The sequence below is a fragment of the Boleophthalmus pectinirostris genome, unplaced genomic scaffold (assembly GCF_026225935.1).
Source record: "Boleophthalmus pectinirostris isolate CB_2022bp ecotype Guang Dong unplaced genomic scaffold, ASM2622593v1 HiC_scaffold_12, whole genome shotgun sequence".
Classification (NCBI taxonomy): Eukaryota; Metazoa; Chordata; class Actinopteri; order Gobiiformes; family Gobiidae; genus Boleophthalmus; species Boleophthalmus pectinirostris.
Window position 1 is genome coordinate 19705027 of NW_026571018.1, and position 23970 is coordinate 19728996.

The 23970-nt window shown below is 38.4% G+C and overlaps 1 protein-coding gene across 1 annotated transcript in view; it reads right to left on the reverse strand.

Annotated features, from left to right (window-relative positions):
• specc1 (sperm antigen with calponin homology and coiled-coil domains 1) overlaps positions 1–23970 on the reverse strand; it is a 68381-nt gene that overhangs the window by 31666 nt on the left and 12745 nt on the right. Inside the window, exons 4-11 of the mRNA XM_055148325.1 lie at positions 10816–12320; positions 8880–9087; positions 8105–8178; positions 6437–6612; positions 3347–3522; positions 1015–1115; positions 851–926; positions 130–274 (exon numbers count right to left, since the gene is read on the reverse strand). Coding sequence (XP_055004300.1) covers positions 130–274; positions 851–926; positions 1015–1115; positions 3347–3522; positions 6437–6612; positions 8105–8178; positions 8880–9087; positions 10816–12320 — 2461 coding nt within the window. The remainder of the gene's footprint in view (positions 1–129; positions 275–850; positions 927–1014; positions 1116–3346; positions 3523–6436; positions 6613–8104; positions 8179–8879; positions 9088–10815; positions 12321–23970) is intronic.

The window sequence follows — 23970 nt, forward strand, 5'->3', positions numbered from 1 at the left end:
ATAAATAGTCTTTATATGTCCAACCATCGGCAGAACCTGCATTTAGGAGCCAATACCCGATCCATCAATTTTTCATGTACTGATACCCCAGTTTAAAGAGGCGGTATACGAGTAGAAGGTATGGATCACCTGAGTTTGCTGTTGCCACGGTGATAGCTAAAGGAGGAAGCTCGACTGCTCAGAGTGGCCGGGGTTTTGATCACAGATTCCAGAGAGGGGCTTTTTCTCATCAGACTTCCAGGCTTCAAGTCTTCACAACCGGACAGCTTATCTCCTGCAATAGGGACACAAATGGAGTTAAAAGTGTGTGTGTGTTTGAGTGTTGTTAATCAAAACATAGTTTTGATACTGGCATCAAATATTCATGGTTTCAGCTTACTGTTAAAAGTTTGAGAACTTTTTAATATTCAACAGATATAATACTTTTTACCATTCAAATGATCTAATAATTTTTATTGGGTTTTAATGACAATTTGACAAAACTGACTGAATGAATGAAATAAAATTTACTTTAATTATGATTCTAATGCATTGATATAAAAATTGCAAAGCAACCATCTGAATTAACATAAGAAAGCCCAATAGTAGAAAAATGCTGTGCATGTCTAACTTTTTAATTAGCAACAGTATTAGGATTCATATCAGGGCCTGCAAGAAATGACAAAAAAAGGGGAAAAAAGCAACTGCCAAAAGTCCACTGTTGCGTGTTCACCAACTTCTCCTTCTGAGTAACCTGATCTCGGCTGACAGGGCTCCCCTTACTCAAGTCCAAAAGCTGAATCATTTGACTGTGCTACTTCTTAGGCCTTTTATATCCCCATTATCACAATGCTACCTCAAAACAACATACCATGGTGATGAGAAAATTCCCCAAGGTTGATCCGCTTTTCCAAGGTTTTTGACAGTGGTTTTATGTATGAATGCCTCTAAAAAAGGACAGAAATTCACAATTAGAATTTACAAAGTTTGGGATTTTTTCATTTTGATTTTTGTCATGGATGATCAGATTCATACCTGCATTGGGGAGATGGCAGCGGCAGGAGCAGAGCGGACAGGGATTGCACTCAGAGGACTTCTTTGTGATGAGGGCATCTGCAATGTGTGACTGGGACCATCTAAAAAACAGTGGATATTGTTTTTAGTGATCATACTGTAAGAACTAAATATCTCTAAAAAAGCTAAATAGCGCAGCAATGTAGTGATTTATTTTCAGTTTATCGAGCAAAGTGGCTTATCAGTAAAACAGATGAGTGTATGATAAAATGGATTATTTTTAAAATGCTGCAGTAAAAGGAGGTGGGAGTGAATACGTTTTTGCTTTTTCCCATTTCATTTCAAAAGTGTATATTACTGTATATTCTTGATATGATAAGAATTATATAAAATTGCCATTACATGTTTTTAACAGGTGGAACTTGAAGCAATTACCCACATATCAAATTAAATGTTGGCTATTCCTTCATTATTACTCTATTTTTTGGTCTTTGTTATAATGTTTCCTCATTAAAAACATACCCGGAGTTGTGTTTTGTTTCATTTTATACGTTTAACACACAAACCCTGCATATTTAGTTAATCTCTTAAATGAAAAATGCTTTGTTCCACCTTGTGATGCCATGTGGTAATAAGGAAGTACCACTGTGATGTTAACCTCCGTACACCTTTTGGATAAATTCACCCTGGAATTATCTATCCCTAACTCAACAAAAGATAAAAGGTACAGTAGCTGTTAATTTGAAAACTACTGCTACATGACATCACAAGGTGAAACAGAGCAATTTGAGCTTTAGAGATGTAGACAGACTAATAATAGAGGATTACTCAATGTGAATAAAACAACTCCAGGTATTTTTCTGATGAGGTAGCAACACTATAACATGGCTTAAAACTCACATGAATCCATTTCGTTTAATATAGGACCCTTAAAAATCTGTAAATTCAAACATAGGGCTTATTACATTGGACCTGTTTAGTAGTACCTAGCTAGAAAAGTGTATATTTATGGGCAAATAGTAGAAGTGAAAACCTTATACTATAAAATAAATAAATAAATAATTAAATAAATACATACATAGTGGCGCTGCTCTTTTTAATCATTATTAATTTGAAGATTTCCCAACCTACCATTAAATGCTCTTATAGCTGTTAAGTGAAGGAGGTCGAAGATGGTAAACAAAAATATCCTTCTATTCTCACACTGGGTTGCATGTGGAGTTGACATTTACCCATATATCAAATGTCAAGGGAACTAATGGATTTTGGCTGCTTGTTTACTTTGAATACGAAACAATATCTTATTCTTGTAAAGTAGAGCCGCATGGTTTTGGGAAAAAAAAAAAAAAAAATCAAATAGTAATTTTTCTAACATCTATTCCAAATGTAATTGGATTGGCAATATATGTTAAAAGCAGGATTTTGTCCCTTCTGAGTACATAATGTAAACAACCCCAGCATTAACATTTGGGAAAATATTTAAATATGAAATTGATACACTAAAACTAATACAAATCCCATACATTTCAGAACATGTTTGTAGAGGTCCAAAGTACAGATTTTTTCTATAAAAGAGGGGACATTATATTATCTAAATAGTTGCAGGCGTTCTGATTTGATAACTAACTAACTAATACTAACTCAAATTGTGATTTTGATTTTATTACGATATATTGTGCACCTCTATTTTGAAGGTCCTATACTACACAAAATTGACTCTTGAGATCTTCAAGCCATGTTAAAATGTTGTTACCTCATCATAAAGATAATTGGAGTTTTGTTTTGCTCCATTCACACATGTTTGAGTAACCCTTTATTATTAGTCTGTCTACATCTCCAAAGCTCAAAAGGCTCTGTTCCCACCTTGTGAGGTCATGAAGTGGTAGTTGTCAAATTAATAGCTACCTTTTACCTTTGGTTCAGTAGATTGGCAATTCCAGGGTTGAAATGATCTAAATGATTCTAGTGAAGGTGTAGGAAGTTTGAAAACACATTGGAGCACTTCCTGTATTGCCACATGACATGAGAAAACTAAATATGCTAAATATGATGCAGGCTTTGTGTGTTAAACATGTGTGAATGAAACAAAACAGCTTCAGGCATGTTTTTGATGAGGGAACAACATTATAACATAGATCAGAAAATAGCATAATATGAACCGTTTAAAGCCTGCCTACATGCAGCCACTCGTGTAAGGTATGTCTATTGTTTTAACGCGTTTGAGTTCAGCCAGGCATCACAAGCATTGACAGAAGTGACACATAACCATGCAGGACATCTGACCAGCTGTTGCCCTCCCAGTTTGCCCTGTGATGTTGTTTCTACATGCATTTGTGAGTATTTCTGTGCTCACTTTGTCCCACTGTGTCAAAGGACTTAATGAGGGATTTGACGGTAGCTCCGGGCTCAGTGTCGGCTGGGGGCTCTCGGCTGGGGTCGCCAGTTGTGGGCGTGGCCTGCATCACCGAAATGCCACACCAATGACGCTTGTTGTCCGACTCGGCTGCTCCGGCCTCGTCGCCCTGGGACCTGCTGGATAGATGAGACAATGTGGACAGGCTCACATAGAAGGTTATCGCTACACTCAAGTCAATACACACAATGCAAGATACAAGACTGAAGAGAAGAATACGTGTTATTTTGTCAGAGGAGACGTGCTGGTCAACAAGTAATCGCTGCAGAATCCTCATTAGAATTCTCCTGGCGATTGTTGGCCCACAGGCAATTGGACGAGGATTACGTTTGTCTTTATCAATATTTAACAAGAAAGACATGACAACTAACACATGTCTCTATTCCATTTAGTGAGGAGAGCTGTCTGGAGATACACTGCACAAGCAGAGCTGAAGTGGTAAACTCATTTATTCAATCATAAGCATGAATATCATTACCACACAAAAGGCTGGAGGACCACACTCTTTCCAGGGACAATAAATAAACATCCCATTCACTCTACCATTCGTTACATGTTTTAAACATGAGACACAGGCTTCCTGTGAACTCTGGTCTAACAATATGGCTTCAGTTTACTATAGGAGCCTGAGAAATTCTGTCTCTTCTACAAAGTCAAATAAAAAAGCACATTATAAATAAGGACACAACAACAGAGCACCTGAAATGATGATAAAAGGTAATTCAGACTCCAATGTGTGTACACTGTATGTACAAATATACAGTACATCATGTAGAGGCGTTCTCTTTGTCTTAAACAAAACAACAGAATGACACAGAGCAGTATCTCTCCAAGGCTGATTCACATTTTACATATTTGTATTTTTAGATTTTAAGAAGAGTTCATCTTTGATCCACAGTCTTCGGGTCTTTACACAGGTCCAACATCATTGGTCAAACTAATGTTTACATGAAACATTTACAACCAATAGAGCAGAATATTTATAAAAAGCTAATTATTAATTTATCACTGATAACAGATTAATTAAATGTATGAATCTCCAGGACCAGTTATCAAAATATAATATATGCATATCAGATTCCTATGAGATTCCTGTGAAATATTATGCCAGAGTGCCATCTAGTGGTGAACAACTACTTTGACATTTACCAATTATTAATTTTTCATAAAGTTTTATATGGACCCATAGATTAATATTATGATCATGGGTATATCTGATAAAAGTTTCACTACAGTCACTATAGCTTGTCACATTTTCTGTTTTTACTTCCATCTGGTGGCTGTGAACGCCTTTATCCAAGGCACAACAGCAGATTTACAATAAAATGTTTACATGTAAAAGAAAAGTACATTCAGTAAAACAACACGTGTTTCCAAATGGACGGGGTTCAATGAAGTTCAATGGCACACGTTTAGCACACGACAGAAACAAGTGCAAATGTAAAAGTGTCCTTTTGGAAGTGCCCGCTGAGTCTAATGGCCCTCCACTGCAGTCTTGGTTTCAAAAGTGGCGCCGGTGCTCATCCTGCAAAGACAAGAGCAGTAGATGAGCTACTGTATACACCTCCAGGTGAACAGAAGCAGGTTCATATATTTATTTCTTTTTAACAAACACAGCAAACTAATGCCTGAAATAACATGTGTATGTTATTTTCCTAAGCAGACCTCAGAGCACTCCTGTTACTCCTGCTACTTCATGCAGACATCATTGGTCAAACTGACTAACTCTCACTGGACACAGTAGGAAATGTATCTGAAGCAGATGATGCAGAGCATGAGTTTGTCCAGTCATGCCGTGCACGCACCGTCCTGGTATCACCAAAAGGAGAGGTTATTCTTTTAAAGAACAGCAGGTGGCGCCAGATACATTTACTGAGACAGCAGCTTGGAGAGACCAGGCAAGGCAAACCAAAGAGGAGGAAAAGGAGGCCTACAGGTGCAGACAGCCAGAGAGTGCAAACAGCAGAGGTCAAAGGTCAAAGCAGAAAGCCAGAATAGAGTCAGTGAGCAGCAGCACACAGGGTCAGCCTGGGCAGGAGGGGACTCACCTGGACTGGACAGGGACAGGCCATTCATAGGACATCTGGGACAGAGGCACCACAGCTGGACCAGGGGACGGGGTAGGCACACTCAGAGCCTCGGGACACTTCAACTATTATGTAATTTTTTTTTAGGCTTCATGGTTCTTCCATGATCATTTACATCTGTATAAATTATGTTTGGTTTCCTTTATTATAACTCAAAAAATAAGAGTGTGCTACATATAGTCCCATATTTCATCTGACGAGAAAAGGACAACAGTCAAATACACCCGTACACTCATATTTTATCACACATACAAAGTGCTGCATCACATTCACCACAGGGTCGGCCACCACTCGGACAGTGAACAGTTAAAGAGGGGAACAAGAGCAGTGGTCAGTGAAAAGGACAGAATTGCAGGCGGCAGCTTGAAATGTGGGATACACAGAAGGAGCTACTGCAACAGATTTATATATATATGTTTATAGCTACACCAACCAAACCCCTTTCACTGATGATGGTATGAAAATAAAACCAGTTCAATCTGATGAAAACCTCAGAACCTTTACATAAAGACTTTTTGGGTGTGGCACCTATTGCTAGGGCATACTGCTTTTCTAATCCATCTTTGTGTGTTATAATTGCTAAAAAAAAAAAAAAAAAAAATCGTGGTGTTATTGTTGTTATTATCTAGGAGCTTAAATTCACGTTAGACAGATCAACTCTGTCACGTAGACCTAACACTAATGTGCTGCAATGATTTGGACGAGCAGATCAACTAATGTACTACACTGATTGTGATGTTGACAATATTATAAACTATTTTACTAACTAATTATACTCTTTTTATGCCACTAATAACCTGACCTGAGTACAGTATTTCTGTGCATTTTTATACTGAAATGACAAATAAATTCAGATTGCCATTTTGAATTTTAGTAAGTCACCCTAGTTGTGTGCAACAAGACCGAGACAAGACAGAGAGGCAACTCCAAGATGATGCCGTACCTGACCCCCCGCAGCGCCTCCAGGTCCTCCGTGAGTTTGGTGTTACGTTCCTGCTCCTCCTGCAGCTGTCGCCTCAGAGCCCTCAGCTCCTGTTGGGCCTCAACTTTAATGTCATTGGCCACGACCACCGCAGTCTGGAGGTCTGCCTGGAAACGACGCCACTCCTCCTTCTCGTCCTAAAACAGAAGAATAGGATTTAGGAGCAGCTGTTGTAAAATAGTTTAAATTGAATATATCAGGCTTTAAAATTTAAATACTATGTGAAAATGTAGATGAAAATATCTTTTATTGGGTGCCATTTATTGATAACAGAACTTCTCTCAATTAACCCTGATGGGATTAATAGTCATAGTCATTTCAGTTAATGCCATATGTCATAGTCAGTTAATTGTGGACAATTTTGTAGTAATAGTGAAAAGACATGCAACTCCAAATGACCAAATGATAAAGTAAAATAAAGATATAGCAAAACAAAATAGCATTCAGAACAAAACATTTTCCTGACATTGTTTTCTTACTGTTAAACAGAGGAATATATATATATATATATATATATATATATATATATATATATATATATATATATATATATATATATATATATATATGAACTTAAATTTTTTGGAATATGTTCATAAATTCCATTAATACAGTTTCATTCCTATATTTTGAGAGAAAATTTTAAGCTGCATAGTAAAAATGTATATTTAGAATATTGGCTGTCTGCCTTAAACATTAGGCAGAAGCCAAACATCTGACAAAATACACACAGAAAGCTGTTTGTGAACACCTAACTGTATTAGCTTCAATCCAACAGAAGGAGGCACTGCACTATATGTAGTTAAAGAGGACACCTACAAATCAGTATTAGATTTTATTTTTTCATTAATTATAATTGTCTAATGAGCAGAGGTGATCTATAAATTTAATAGTAATTTCATATGATACAATTTGGCATACATGGCCTACAGGCCCCCAAAATATTGGCAAAGCTTAAAGAGTATCGGTATCAGGTATGAAGAAACCCATATTGGTCAATACTAAACTAAAAACAAATATGCCATACCAAAGTCAGTGTAAGATAAATTACTGTTTATGAGGCGACTGCGTGATAACACTGTCTGGTTCTGTTGATAATGTGTGTCTTAAACAAGCAAATAAGCATTCAGATGTCCATGGAGCAGTCATGGAGAAAGTGACTGCCAAAGAACACACAGTGTAGAAGAGCTTATCTAAACTTTCACCTCACTGTGAGACAATGGAGCCGGAACAATGGTCAGAGAGTAGACAATGAATAAAAGAAATGAAATAGAGGTCCTGTAATATCTAGTAGGCCTGAAGTAAAATTGTCTTTTGGTATTGATTTTATAAAGACAAACTATAGTATATTTATGTAGGCTTGTAGGCCAAACCTTGTACAGGATATGGTTTCTCCTACCCCTAACAGTAAGGAGGGTTTGAATAGTTCCTGGGAGAATTCCAAGAAAGACTTCAAACATGCATAAATGACATATACAACCACTTCAGCCAATCCTTTTTGATGAGGGAACTATAACATCTATAGTATAACTCCAAAAAGTAAATTTTACATAATACCCCCTCGTTAAATACAAAATTATACTAACTGCTGTTGAGTTTTTGTTACCTCAAAACTATGGCAGTTCTCACCTTGATCTGTCGAGATAAAGCCTTCATCTGTCGCTCTGAATCAGCCTTTTGTTCCTCCAACTTCTTGACAAGATCTGTGAAACCATATTCAAGGTTTAAAACATTCATAAAGTTATACAAAATAGATCGTGCAATAAGTCAGAAAGTGCACAGGTCTCATTCACTGTGCAGGATCCTGAGAGTGACTCTACAGCAGTAAATTATCAGACAAGGATTCATATATCTCATGTATTTCCCCATAATGCATAGCACACATGTTGATGTTACACAGTGTAATAAGTTGTGTTCGTGTGACACAACATGCAGAATGCCCATATTTTATAATTGAGCTGAAGGACACGTCAGGATCCTGTGACAGAATTTGCTGTTTAACTTAAGATTGTAGATGTTTTGACATGGTTTATAGCTAATATCTCTGTAATTACTGGGCCTAATCACATAAAACAAAAACTGGCACACCATTCAATATCTTCTTTGTCAGCGTAAAGACTCTAAAGTCAAATAATCTTTCCTAAATCTTTCCAAAGTAGTGTCATTGTTCAACCTTAAAGACATGATTGTTGTCAGTTGAAAGAACTTTAAACCATAACATTAATATGGCAAGGAGCCAATCCCTGACAAACAATGTCAAGGTTCAACATTATGTGGATCGTAAGTTTGAATATCTTCCATAGAGTTAACATGCCCCAGACCTTTTTCTAAAATTATGAAAAAAAAGAAAAAAAAAAAGAAATCCAAATAGTGCACAATAGAATATAAAAGGCTCTCTACATACTCTCCATATCCAGCACAGTCTGGTTGGTGTGCAGTCCCACAGCTCTTTGCTGCTCCACCTGGTCCTCCAGCTCAAAGATGGTCTCCTTCAGCTCCTTCACCTGGTTCTCCGCCTGGAGCCCAGCCTCCTCCAGAACAGCCACTTGGCTCAGGAGCTCCTGCTCCCTCTGCTCCGCCCGCTCCTGAATCTGCTGGCATTTGGACTCCACCTACATATGGAAAAGGAGATCAAGATGAGGTTATCTTTTACTTTATTATTTTTAATACAGACATGAAGTTGCTCTCTCAACTGGCTCATTTGTACTCCTGGACAGGTATTTGTTACTATAGGGACAAAATATATACACAAACTCACAGTTATACCTGCCTCTTTTATGGGGACAAAAATCAGGCCTCCAGGACATAAATCATTTATTATTAAATCATCAACCTTTTTTTAAATTTAAGATATGGTTAGGTTAGGGCTAAGTATGGTTCAGGTCTAATAATGTCCTCAAAAAGCAAAAAGCATGGATACCCAACATCAAGTACATGTGTGTGAGAGCGTGCATGTGACTGTCTGAGGGTTGTATGGTGTAAGGCACTTTGTGTTACATACTTTTGCATGAAGCATTTTATAAACAAAGTTGACTGATCATTTTAAACTGGTTAAAAACAAATGAAATAACATATTTGAAGTTTGTCAGTAGGACCAAGATAACTTGCGATGATGCAAACCTTTTAAATTCACATGCTTTGACTCACTGATTTTAAAAAGAGGTGACAGTTTTGAATGCTTTGTGTCCATACGGTTTGGATTATTATGATTGATGGATTATTCTGAGATGAAGGTCAGTGTTAATCCAGGATTACTTCTTACTCAAATTGTCTATTTATTTTTCATCTTTCTGACCAAACAATAAATGGTTGGATTCCTTTAGTAAACATCATGAATAAAAATGAACTCATATCTACCTAAACTGTATATTTAAACAATGTTCCTTTCATTTCCTCTCTGAGTCACTGAGGTATCTGTGCTACTCCCCTGTCATGACAGTGGGCAGTGGACGGTGAGTCAGAGGGTCAAATATTGGTGAATGACCCAACTGTTGGCATTCCGACTGCAATCCAGAGATCATGACATAAGGAAGCTAAAAAGAGACACACCCATTTAAGAGCAAAACCACCAACCCGAACCAGGGTGCCCTCATGTTTAGGGGAAAAACATGTCTGATGTCATGTGAAAGTAATTATTAACCTTCATATTCTGTGGTACAAAAATACTAAATTCCATCCGTGAAGCTGTGAATCCTAATACTTAAATTTTTGTTGTGTTTTGTGTAAATTTTACCCATTCCTAACATCAGTGAGTAGACATGAACACAAATGATGAAGTGCTTCCAAAAACGACTTGGTTTGGGGTAAATGTATGAACGACAGGAACCTTTGGCAAACAAACCTGAGCCGCTCACCAAGAAAAGCACAATAAAACAGTGAGAATGTTTGACATGCCATTACACAAGAATTTCTCAAACTTAAGAACTAAAAATAATAGTCATATTGTGTCCATATAAAGCCTAAAATAGTATTTATAGTAGGCAGTGCCACGATAACACCCCAGTATTTCATTTATAATGGTCTTTAAGACATGTCCACCTTTAGCGAAACATTGTACGTCCTTTATTTGGATATTGCACTTGGAATGTTGATTAGATTTCCATTCATAGTACAGTCATATTTAGTTTGAACACACTGACTGGTTCACGGACAAATACTACAACTTCATGTAAATCATAGCTCCAAGTGTGGCCGCGGTTTAAATATAACTACATAATGCCAAATGCCAATTCCTGTACCAGGCTTTTCCCTACAAACTATATTTAATTGGTTTCTATTTTAAATCCCACAATACTTTAAAACAGTATGTAGTACTGGAGTAGTAAGGAGACAGGTAGTACCTTCGCCAGAGCAGCCTGTGCGTGCTCAGCCTCTGCCTGGGCCTGCAGTAGTTGCTGTCTCCTCTCACTCATCTCGTGCTCCAACTGCTCTCGCTCACAGTGGGCTGTCTTCAGGAGATTCTGGAGCTCGCTGCTGTCACTGGTGCCCTGCAGAGCTTTGAGCTCTGTCACCTTCTGCCTCTCGATGTCGACCTGGGCTTTTAGTCTGCTGTTGTCCAGTCTCAGAGCCTCTGCTGTAACTCTGTGCTCCTCTGCTACCTGTACAGCCTGCTCTGCCGCCTGCAGCTCTCGGTGCGTGTGCGCTTGAACTCGCTCCAGCTCCTCTCTGAGGCAGAAGGCCTGGGCCTGGGCCTCCTGGTGCTCCTGCTCCAGAGCGCGTAGACTGCCCGTGAGCTGCTGCTGGATATCTACCAGCTTCTCCCTCTCAAACCTGGAGCTCTCCACCAGCTCCTTGTACCTCTGCTCCAGCTCGGACAAACGTGTGCCCTGACTCCCATCCTCTCTCTGCGCCTGGACCAGAGCTTCATTCTTCTGCACCAGGACCTCTACGCGCTCTCTCTGTTGCTGCAGGGACGTCTGGAGCAGCCTCTTCTCCTCACTTAGGCGCTCATTCTCCGCTGTCAGCTCCTGGACCATCTGCTGCTGATCCGACAGCTCCTGCAGAGTTGCCTGCAGTTCCTCGGCTGTGCTGTGGTGGCTCTCTTCCATCTTGTGGATCTGCTCTGTGAGGCTTTGTAAGGACCTGTCCTGCTGCACTGTGCTGGGCCCTGAACTGACTGCATCTGTACTTACTCCACTGCTCATGGATTCGGAGCGCGATGGGATCTTCTCAAACTCTGAGGAGTCCGGTGAGGGCGAGTCTTTAGCCGTGTCCGAGGAGGGAGAGGTTTTGACTGGGCTGGGAGAGGACAGAGTGGAAACAGAGGAGTCTGAAGGAAGCCCGTTCACCAGGATTTTAGTGGGACTACTTGAGTTTGCTGTGGGTGACACAGAGCTCTCCAAACATATGAGTTTTTCTTTGAGTAACTGGTTCTCCTCTCGAAGTGCTGCCAGCTCTCTCTGAAATCGGGAGTTCTTCTCCCTTAGCTCCGCGACCAGCACCAGTGCTTCAGTCACCTGTTCCTGTTCCCTGTCGGCAGGTGCCTCCTGTCGCTCTGTGTTATGGGAGGTGGGAGAGGAGGGGCAGGAGGAGGAGGCCACTTTGATTTTACAGCGCTGCAGCTCTGCTCTCAGATTACTGATCTCCAGATCTTTTGCTTTGGCTTCAGCCAGCAGCTCTTTCACCTGGTTCTCCAACAGTCCTTTATCTGGGCCCTCTGGGTCTCCGCGGGACTTAGTGCTGTTCCGGGTTTGCTTTGCCAGAGTGGACAGGCTGGACGTGCTGGCACTGGACACCATCCTCTTGTTGGTGGAGCTCCTGGGCTGGTCTTTAGACACACGGTCCCGAGATACTGAGGATGAGATCTCTTTAGGGCCTGGGATCCCAGACCTCTTTGTTTGAGAACCTGCAAAACACATTGATCCACAAAATTAGGTTATAGTTCAGAAATCCTTTTTCAGTTCTAAACTCTTGAGTAAGAGTTAACTGAATGAATGCTCACTGACTCACAATGAGCTGATCTGTTGCTGATCTGTTGAGTGTAAACTTCATAGCTGTTGAAAGTTAATTGTTTTACCGTACAGATGGCACCATAATAGGCTCCATAATCGCTGTGTGGAGTCCTCCAAATGAATAGACACATTTGGATCTATGCTTTATTCAGCACTTTTATCGGGCACCACTGTGCTCCATTCACTTATTGTTTGTCCAACAGAGCATCTGCCTGGCACTGTATGTGTTTCTCTACTATGGCCATTCAATTTCAATCAGTCTTTTCCAGACCATTCTGAATGAACCTCTAAAGCCTAACCTAATGAAGCCTTGCATGATGTTAGCAACATCGAGAACATTGTTTATTTTAGGGTGATATCCAAGATCATACATCATAAAAAAGACATATTATGATTTTTGCAGATGTTTAGTTAAACTGTAGAAACAGGTCCACTGACTTTATGTTCAAAACTGCAGAAGTGATAAGCCTGGCCTCTTCATAGTAGCATTTCACCAAAGCAAGAAATGGATTTTCAGTTACATGATTTTAATGTTGAAAAATGGCCATGTGACATTTTTGAACCCTGGTATAAGTTTAGGTATAGGTTAGTGGCACTCAAGCCTCAAATGCAAGACAACATTACTCGAACATGCATGGATCAATCAGAACTCATGTCTGAGTAAACTGATGGAACAGTACAGTATTGTGACAGGTCATAAAACTAGACTTTCTATAATATGTCCCCTTTAAAGACAAAACAAGTAAAGTGATGTGTATCATCAAATGTTCAGAGAGTAACAGTAAGGGCAGAGTAGACCACAATACAGTCAAATAGCTTATGCAGAGCCCCTCTCCCTGTGGGTGCTTTAAGCAGCGTCCCCTGACAGCAGACCCTGTTGAACCCAAACCACCAGGAGCTGAGGCTCCGTCTCTGGTACAAAGACGTTTAAGATTACTTCAGTGTGCAGCTGCACGATCTAAAAAGGCTCTGAGTGAAGAGGAGCCCAGCAGACAAAATAAGGCAGCATTTTCTATCAAAAAGAGTATTTTTCCTTAAAAATGACAAATGTTAAGTATAAAACTGTTATGGGGATTAAAAGCATTTGTACCACTGGACTAGATTAATGACATCAACTATCACGTCTGCACTTCATACAAAATGAATTTGTGAGTGACAGAATGAGAACAGCATGCACAACTAAATGATGCTCCATCACATGGAAGATGTTAATATGAAATCAGTGCTTTGTGCTATAAATGTATATTTAGTATTCGCCGTATGAAGCAATGCTGCTGTGTGACATACTGGTCTGTAGCTTTTTCGGATGAACTATAAGCTCCTTCGACCACCATAAACGTGAGGACAATATGTCATTGTAAGAGAGTGGAGATGTGTTTAGGATCAGTCCATTTCCTTAAAGTTGACTGATGCCAGCAGTGGGACTTTGGGAGCACTTCCATTAGCTGTTCCTTCATATTCCTTGTCCTTCTGCTCAGTCAATAGAAGCCAGATGGAACACATGAAGTCACTCATCTTTAGATCTCCCACCTCTAAACCATGACTTCACCACAGCTGCCTAAAGCACGCACAAATGACACTGGTACCAATGCCAAACGACAGCACAGGGCGTAAAGACAAACTGTGGACTGCCCCAAAATAGAGGCACAGAACAGACTCATGGACACATGGATATCATGATATACTTTTCATTAACTTGATAACAACATTCAAAACATACTTTTACAATGCATCAAGAATGTGCTAAAATGTGTCTGTAAATGTCTTTATTGAGGTTCAAGTATCGCACAAAATGGGGACATAAAAAAAAAAAAAGTGCAGAAATATAACTTTATATTTAAGGCAAGATTCTGAAGGATTTGTAATAAATACATTGTCCAATCCAGTTTACAATTCTGGCCTAATTTTTATTTATTCTATTTAATACTATTGTTGTAATTACAGCACTCAGTTCTTGAGAAGGTGTAATTCACTAGCATTTAACTTTCAATTGGTCCACTCCAAATGTAAACACATGGAAAGAAAATTTCAGGAGATCATTTTCCTCATATGTGCACAATCTTGCTACAATTCTGCCTCACAAGAACTTGTGGCATGAGATTTTGTCCCATCCTTACTTGCTTGGAAGACTACATCAGTTGTCTGTTCTTAGTCTAATTTTGCATATCTATGTCCAAAACAACAATTGCAATATTATAATTTTTCCATACATCTTGGGTTGGGTCTTACAACACCAGATATCTTACACAAAGCCTGTAATAAAAATGACAATGTAATTATAATGAAAGGTTTCCAGCTGTGAACACATTCAGATTTTATTTAGTGTGATACTCATAGTCCCCCTCAGGTGCAGCAGCATTTACGGCTGTGTCTAAGAAGCACTAAATCTTTGTAAAAGGAGAAGAATGGGCAGTTAAACTCTCCCTGAGGAGCACTAAGGTAGGGAATAAATCCACAGCTACAGAAGAGAAGCTGTTAGTGACAGTTAAAAGCAAATAATGTCAGACTAACTTTAAACAATGGGGACTTTGGCATTATTATTGTGTGCTCTATGAGGAAATTATATTGTAGTAATATTACACTACTTTCTAATCTATGTTTGTTATATTTCCTCATCATTGTTGTTGATTGTTTCATTCACACATGTTTAACACACAAATCCTGCATGTTTGAGACAAGTTTTTCTCTCAAACAGAAAACGCTCTGTTCCGCCTTGTGATGTCATGTGGTAATACATGAAGCCCTCCACTGTGTTTTTAAACTCCAGACACCTTCACTAGAATCATTTAGATGATTTCAGCCCTGGAATTGGCAATCTCAAATGAAAAAAGGTCAAATGAAGCTGTTAACTTGAAAACTACAGCTTCATTATTTTTCCATACATCTTGATGTTCATGATTTTTCCATACATACAAGATGGAATAGAGCATTTTGCCCTTTCGGGATGTGGACAGACTAATAATAAAGTGCTACTCATGTTACATGCTACAACATGTGTGAATGAAACAAAACACAACTCCAGGTATGTTTTTGTGCAGGTGGCAACATTATAACATGGCTTTTTTTGAGTCAGTTGTGTGTAATATAAGAACTAGAAAGCTTTAGTAAAGTAATTTAGCAAAGTTTTAACGTGCATAGCATGCATTTCCTCTAGATTAAATTGACTAAATGGTTAAGTCCAACTGTAAATACTTTTTGACCTATTAACAAAGAAAGCACTTCAGCATTCATTACACTTAGCACTTACAAGTTTGGTTATACAAGTTGTACTTCCACCCGTTTATTTCAAAACAATATTTAAATATTTTTTCTACTGTTGTGCATCTACTTGGCATAGCAATAAAGACTAATGTGGCATTTCCATTAACTAATTAGCTAAAAGAAACTTCCAGGATGCAAACCTTCTACATTTGGCTGCCTGATCACAGTAATGCACAGTGCTCCTTCTGCTTAATGAGAGTGTTTCAGACTACAGTTTGAGTCTGGCGAGGGTCCAACAAAAGCCCCAGTCTCTGTGGTCAGCCTGGAGGTGAGAGAATGCACTTAAAGGTCAATGGGACAGAATCCGATGACTGTTTAAAACCTGTAATGACGCACTATCCTCAAAACACACGCAAAATGGAACTGTCATCAACTGATACAGGAAACATGCACTTTTGTGTCCAGTGGAAGTGCAGAGTCTGTCATAGAAAAAAGTGTGATATCTTCTTCCTGTTTTCTGTGACAGTCATGAAATAGGTCAACAAGCGCCCGTCATCCAGACAGGCGTTTGGTGCTCTGAGGGTTAGGAGATAGAGAGATCTGTGCTGCTTCAATTACTCCCTATAAGTGGCTGCCAAACTTTTCACACCACGTACCACAAAAGAAACAATTTATCTTTCTGAGTACCAACAGATCTAAAATGAGTATTACTACTCCAGGTCTAATCTAAAGCTAAACCAGGTCTAAAAGTGCTTTTCTATTTTGTATTTCTATTGTAGCTCCAAATAAGAAATTATCCAAAAGGAGGACAAAAAAGTGGATAAAATTAACAAAAATTAGGCAAGCCCACATACTGAAGAGCTGTCTATGTAATACCGGAAAGAGCTCGCACACCACACTGCCCTATAGCATGCGAACAACTTGAGACACAACAAAACTACTTCCACAGCAAACTGTACACAAAATATAATTTATAGCATAAAAAATTGTTCCAGTACAATTATTTGAGTATAGTTGATTATGTTAAATGACCTAATAAAAAAATACAATTTTAAATTAAATTAATTTACTATTGGTAAAATGAATCTTTAAATCATCTTGTAATCTTGCTTAGTGCCCTGCGATCTCCTGGTGTGTCCCCGCCCCCACTTTGGAAACCTGTGTCCTAGATTTGTAGAATAAAGATGTAAGATAGACAGATGACAGCAGAATCTTAGCTGTCTTCCAAGAGTTAATTTTGAGCAGAATCACTGTGTGCACCACCATATTATACCTCTCGGTAAACAATCAAAATCATTATACAGTTTAAAGGGACACAAATCTGTTGTAGTCCTTGTGGTGTGATTTGCTGCTGCAGTGGCTCAGAGCTCCTTGTCCAAGGTTATCAGTATAACGTCATGTTTTATGTCCTCCCTGTGCCTCATGATATCATATTCAGAACCACACAGGAGGTTTCTTATTATAGATATGAAAACAGAGATGAGATATTCAATGCAGTAAAACTGTTATCTATTAAAAAACACTACAGAATCATGTACCCACACTCTAGATGGACACAAATGCTCCACAAACACACATAGCTCACACTTTGAAGTTGTGATGGATGTTTTTGTTTGTCTGTATCCTTTTCAAATGTATTATCAATGGATGTTTGCACATATCACTTTGCAGTACCTTAAATGGTTTAGGTTTAGTTCTGAGTCTATAAAGTAATCACTTCAATTTAATTACAAAATATTGCCCCCACTGTATTCCATAAGCCAACAATCTGTCAGCAGTTTAATATTAAGTTTATATTCTGTTCCAGTGTGGAGTGAGTGAGGATACTTCCTGTGGGATGCTTCCTTTACATCACGGAGCACAGGCAGGGCTCAGACTCAGGGCCCGACGTTATGGCCCCTTTAATCATTCTCACTGAATCATATTAAACTGAGCTGGACTCCAAACACTGGTGAGATTAAAAGCATTCAGCAGCAAAGGCTTATAGTGAGTGCATGATGAAGTAAACTAGTCATGGGTTCAGGTTCCCGATCATAGACACCATTTTGAGGACAATTTACCATTCAAAAGATATAAAATTTTGTTTAAAAGGTGCGCTATACAACTTTTTCTTTGGGGGATCCCCCACTTGCTGGTTTCTGTGTTCCACAGTATGACATATATAGCTCAAAAATAAAATGAAAAAACAAAAAACACAAAAAACAGGCATTCTGAAGGGTGAAAGTGTTGCCTGAACACAGATCTGACCTGTAATTTGGTCTGGTTTGGTCTCTGTGAAGACAGAAAGGTTTAATACCATACTGTGAAACATTCCACCAGAAAAGTTACACAATGCACCTTTAAATTGTAAATTGCCATAAACTTTTCACAATTAAGAATACCATAGATACGAAAAATCATCCAAATCCACTTTGCATGATGATGCATGTGTATTAGTGGAACCTATACATGATAAAAATTTCCTTTTTTGTTTGTTCTTTTTACACAAAAGAAAAATTTGACAAAATATGGAAATATATTTGCACACTATGAACATAAGTCCAATGCTCCAATCACTGTCAACAAAGCAAAGCTGGCCTATTCCACACCAAAAGTGAATAATGTACCACTTATATTGGGATTGATGTTTAGCACACAGCACATCCAAAATACAGCCAACTTCAGGCTTATGTGGTTTAGAAAGTGCTGTGTCACCAATACCAAACTGCCAAAATCACTCACATTGAAAATCTGAGTAAGGTGAATTACTGACCCCATCTTTGTATTCTTGTACAATTGATAACAGACAGCAGTGACACAAAGCTCCAATGTGCAAACAAGGCCAACCAGCTGACGACAGACAGACCGCATCAGGACAATACTCACCAATAACTACTCAGAGTCACTGCAGTTCATCTGTATTCACATGGTGTTACTTTCATAGTGAGCTGCTCCACTATAAAGACAGATTTTACGAGCTCAGATTCAGAGCTCAGTCTGTAATATTGTGTCAAAGTTACTGTATCCAGTTACAAGAAGAGGGCATTTAAAGAGTATATGACATATTTTCATGTTTTTCCAAATGATTACCTGGTTTGGTGGGATAGTACCTGTGGTCAATATTAATAGTTTTAATCCGTTAAGTGTCAGTTTGTGGGAAAATATTGAAAAGTAAAGTACAAAAAACTGAGTAGAACTACCTCTACCTATTTCATCAACACAGAATATTCCATCCAAAATGCAGAGACAATTTATGCACAAAGAAGATAATTTTCTGACCGTTTAAACCTTCATTTAACAAAATAAAGGAATCGCAATAATGCTGTGTTAACATTATGGTTGCTACAGGTAACAGTTTTCACAACTGTTATCTATGTCACCTATGTAAAATTACATACTTCACGAAAAAAAAAAAACTAGGAAAGAATTTTAGTAAAATCTTAAATATAATTATGTTAAAGGTGTAACTTTTCTAGAAGGGGTTCGCAGTCTGTTTTGGTTTAAATGGTCTTTTTACAAATTTTACTAATCTGTCTTCCATTTATTCAACTATAGGTGTTATTTATAGCTCAAAAATATCTTCAAAAACATCCATTCTTAACTGTGAGTGAAGTCGCCTCTCCTCAGATCTAAACAAGTAGACACAGTGCACCTTCAAGTGAAATGAGTAGTCTAACTGGTCAGCTGTACTTTAAATAGGACATGCCTCCCTTTATAAACAAGTACGATAGCAGTTAGGCCAAAGTGGTGGACCAAATGTTAACTGCCATGGAAAGTCTGAGAGGTGCCACTTCCTCACTGTGTCAGAGATATCAAAACTGGACACACTCACTTCCTCACATCATGTCCCTGTTTTGTTTCCTTCAGCTTGGTGATAGGGTCAATACACTACTCAACTATTTCTAAATTACACAAGTTAATCATGTAAAAATCTAACTTGGTTGTTTTTGGCACGCACATGTAGCTGCTTTAAATGTAACAGTTGTTTTAAGTAGTAGACTGCATAGTTTCCCTCTAAATATAATGTTTATTCTGTTATTAGTAGCCACACAAGCATCCCATTCAAACATCACCATTTTTGTCCATGTGAAAGTCCAGTTCCAGTACGAGGCAACACAAATATTTTTTGACTTTTTTTGAGCCTGGGTCCAACCTAGTGTAACTGAATACACTGAATACAGCCCTGTTATTCACTGTTTGACTGACAATTCATCAAGGTCTGAACATGCTGACCGGAGGTCAGGGCTGGCTCCGCTCGGCCTCTGGAGCAGAAGATTGAAGCTGCATGATTTTGGGAAAAAAGTATTGCGAATGTGATTAGATTTGCGATTCATATTTTAAAATAAGATTCTGTTCAGAGTGCACATTGTAAATAACATTAACATTTGAGAGAGGACTGAAATATGAACTGATGAACTAATACAAGAATCCCATGTATTTGGAACATGTTTGTAAAGGTCTAAAGTAGAGAGGTTTACAAGAGTTCTTGTTTCTATAAAAAAGCAGATGGTGATTTGATTATTGCTCCACCCCAAATTATGTTTCCAATTTGATTATGTTATATTGTGCAGCCCTAAGTGAAGCATGTAGGAGCGGTAGTTGTAGCAGTGTAGATTTGAGAGGAGGTTGGTCCTGATAATGTCCATATCAACCCAAGCGACAGCTCAGTCCTCTGGCCCTCAGTTCTCAGATAACATCTACAGTGCCAGGTCTGCTGCCTCTGCTCTCATATCTGTAACACTGGACATGCTTCACAAGTCAAAGTCACAGTCACAGTGTAAGGTTAGGAAGTGTCATGTAGGGCAGCCCATTCAATCATTGTACACCGCGACTATAGCCATTTCTAATCCATATGACATAATAGGTTACACTTAAATAAATAAACTTTAATTAGTCTTAATAAAGCATGGACAAAGACTATGTTATACACTAAACTCCTAACATTCACCCTTTAATTCCTATATGATGCAAATTTGACTCTTCATTCACACATGTTTGAGTAACTATTTATTATTATTATCAAAATACTCTGTCCCACCTTGTGATGTCATGAAGTGGTAGTTTTCAAGTTAACAGCTACTTTTTACCTTTAGCAGGGTTTGTGTGTTAAATATTTGTGAATGAAGCAAAACACAACTCCGAGTGTGTTTGTGATGATGAAAAAACAGTATAACATAGATCAAAAAATAGCATTACATGAGCCCTTTAAGTAAGCCTAAATAATTGTTTACAAAGTATTTGTTCATTATGAATTACATCATTGTCCATGCTGTACTGAGGCTAATTAAGGTGTAGTTATTATAACATTTGTAAAAAAGAAAAAAAGAATCTTCCTTCCATTATAAGACATGGTTCCTTAAGTCTCCTGACCAAGACAGCGTCACATTGCATAGCTAACACAGAAGCGGCAACTCTAACAATGGCCTTTTTTGTCAGCAAAAAACAGAGCACATACAGTACTATTATAGCAAACGTGTCTAATGGCAGCCCAATAGTAGCAGCTTCTTAAGTTAACAAATTGGTCCATTTTCACTGGTCAAAATTGCAGCTGCTCATTGTTGTGAATAGCAGTTCTACAGGCCATTTTCTGAACTAATCATCTGGCAATACTCATCTCATTGTTAAGTCATCACAATAAAGCGATTAATGACATCCATGACTCCTGAACAATTTACTGCTTCAGTCGAGACCAAATCCATGATTTCTAGTTTTAATTTGTCTTGATTTGTACAGAGCTCCAGACAATCAATGTGTATTCACTATAATAAATGAGACTGAATTCATCACCAGAATAAGAAGTCAATGAAAGAGCTAAACCATTGCTGGCTTCATCTCATAATGGAGGCCTATGCGGTACAGCTGATGGATGTTTTCTCTACAGTAGAGCTCTGCAGTACATATGCCCCATTAAACCCCCAGTGTATGATAGTTCTTATAATTATTCTGAACCAAGATAGCGAATAAAAACAGCACTTTTGGTTGTCTTGGTAACCATGTGTTTGTGTGCAGACTGAAAACAAGCTGCTGCGGTTTAATCTGGTTGTGCATGCATCGGCTTGCTCACGTTGACTTACAATCTCAACCTCCTCTGCACTATCTTCAAACAACACAGCACCAGGAAGATGCTGAACACCCACAGATGACAAAATACATGTAAGGGAGATGAGAGGTTGCCATAGAGATTATGCAGGAAAACTTCCATAAGTCAAAGTTCATAGTCAAAACAAGTGTATAAACTTGATAAGAATTTTGAATTGTACCTTTTGGATACTGGAATTGTCTCTGCTTTATGTCAATACATTTTATACGCCAGAAAATTATGAATATACAACAATCAATAACCTCAAGCAGTGTTGTAATAGAGCTGACTACAGATGAACAGCCCTACCAAGAACAACATATTTGAGTTTCACAGTCATATAAATCTACAAAGACAATTTAGTGTTAGTAAAGGAGAGGGTCTATCTATCACTGATATAATCTTTGATCTTCCAGTAATAATCCATCAATCCATTCTTTTCACTACAATAATGGATTATTGCTATCTAACTAAATAGTATTCTGGACTATAATGAAGAGGGTGCATGGGTTTCTTTGGCTGAATTTGCTGGCGAGTGCAGTTTAGTCTGACTTTGAAATGGAAATCTTACAGAGGCAGAGCTGGGGAGATGTGATGATAGCAGCTCCTCTGGCAGAGTCTTTGCTGATTACTGTCTCACTAATCCCACTCAACACTCAGTCCACTCTTACAGGTACACGGCAAATGAAATACAGAGGGCATAGGTCTGGGCAATTCATTGAATTTGAACTGAGATTGATATTTAAGATGAGTTCACACCATGGCATCAAAATCACGCCAAACACCTCCAGTTGGATGCCTTTGCACTTGAGGGCAGATGTTTGAAACTTGTTGACACGCAGCAAATTTCACTGAAAGTTCACATTTTTGAACTCTGGCCTGTGGCATTGGCGCTCGAACATGCAGCGTGAACGCTCAAAACGCAGCGAACCACGTGAATGTCTGAAACCCGCCATGGAAACATTGGACTAGTCTAGTCATACGTCCCCCACTGACTTTATATGTAAACCTGACGCCTCTAACGTTGTGGTCTGAACGTTGCATTAGTCTAGGGATGGGACAGTACTCAATATTGCTAATCGCACTAGAAAAAGTCATTTGTGGAAATCTTTGCGTAATCATGGCAGATTATACCACCATGTTTTGAAAAGATCTGGATTCTTGTTGTTTTCACGTATAGCAAAGTGCAATTCTGTAATAATTTAAACATAAAAACTATGTCTTTTTAACTTAAGGTATAATACTAGTACTAGTAGGCGATTGAGCATACTTATTTTAAAACCAGCAATTGTAATAATTATGATGATACTACCGTTAATTTGGCCATGATAATTGTAATACAAAATTTCAATACTGTCCCATGTCTAATTGAGTCATGATAAATTGTCAGTTATATGCTTTGATGTTTTAATAGAGATGTCTACAGCCAAGTCTCTGTCAACAAAAAATGTGGTTTGGAGCAGAGTTCAGACTTTGAAGGAAGAGCTCGGACTATTATTTGGGTTAAATCACACTAATCAGGTTGTCAGTGTTGTCTATGTTCATGAAATCAATACTGACATTTTATTTAGTTTTGAATCAACAAACCAAAATCCATGTGATTATTTTTTGCCGTATCACCCAGCCATAACTTGACCACAAAAAAACAGCAGCATATGAGACAGGATAAAATAAACTCATCAGTAAATCATCAAAAACTCCTCAGAAATATTTCATGACAGAGTTACTGAAGTGGACTCAGCTGGCGAGCATCTCAGTCAGAATTCATTAGTCACACATGTTGTCTGACTGGAGATTAGTCTATTGTATTTGGCAAACTCGTGTCCGTCTGGCTCACCATCAACATCGAAACAAGCGCAGTTACAGTACCGGGCATAGAGATGGGACAAAATCTCGTGCTACAAGATTTACTTATTATAATTTATGTCAAAATCTCGCCTTGTCTTATTCTCGTGGGTCAAATCTCATGTATAGTCTTGCGAGAATTGTATCTCATCTCAACCATAGTAGGGCTGCAAGATTAATTGCAACTGAATTGAAAATTGCACTTTTATTACGTACATTTCTCCATAAACAACTAAATAACCTAAATTACTCAGAGTAAAAACTGCTAACCCTGTAGTTCAAAACTGTACAAAAATGTTTTAAAATGTGCTTTTTGTATTAGTTTAGTCAGTTCACATGTCAGTATTTTAAAAAATTCTTCTGAACACTGTTAAATTGTGAACTTCAAACAGCGTCCTATTATTAAAACACAAAATCGCAAATCTAACTGCAATCACAAA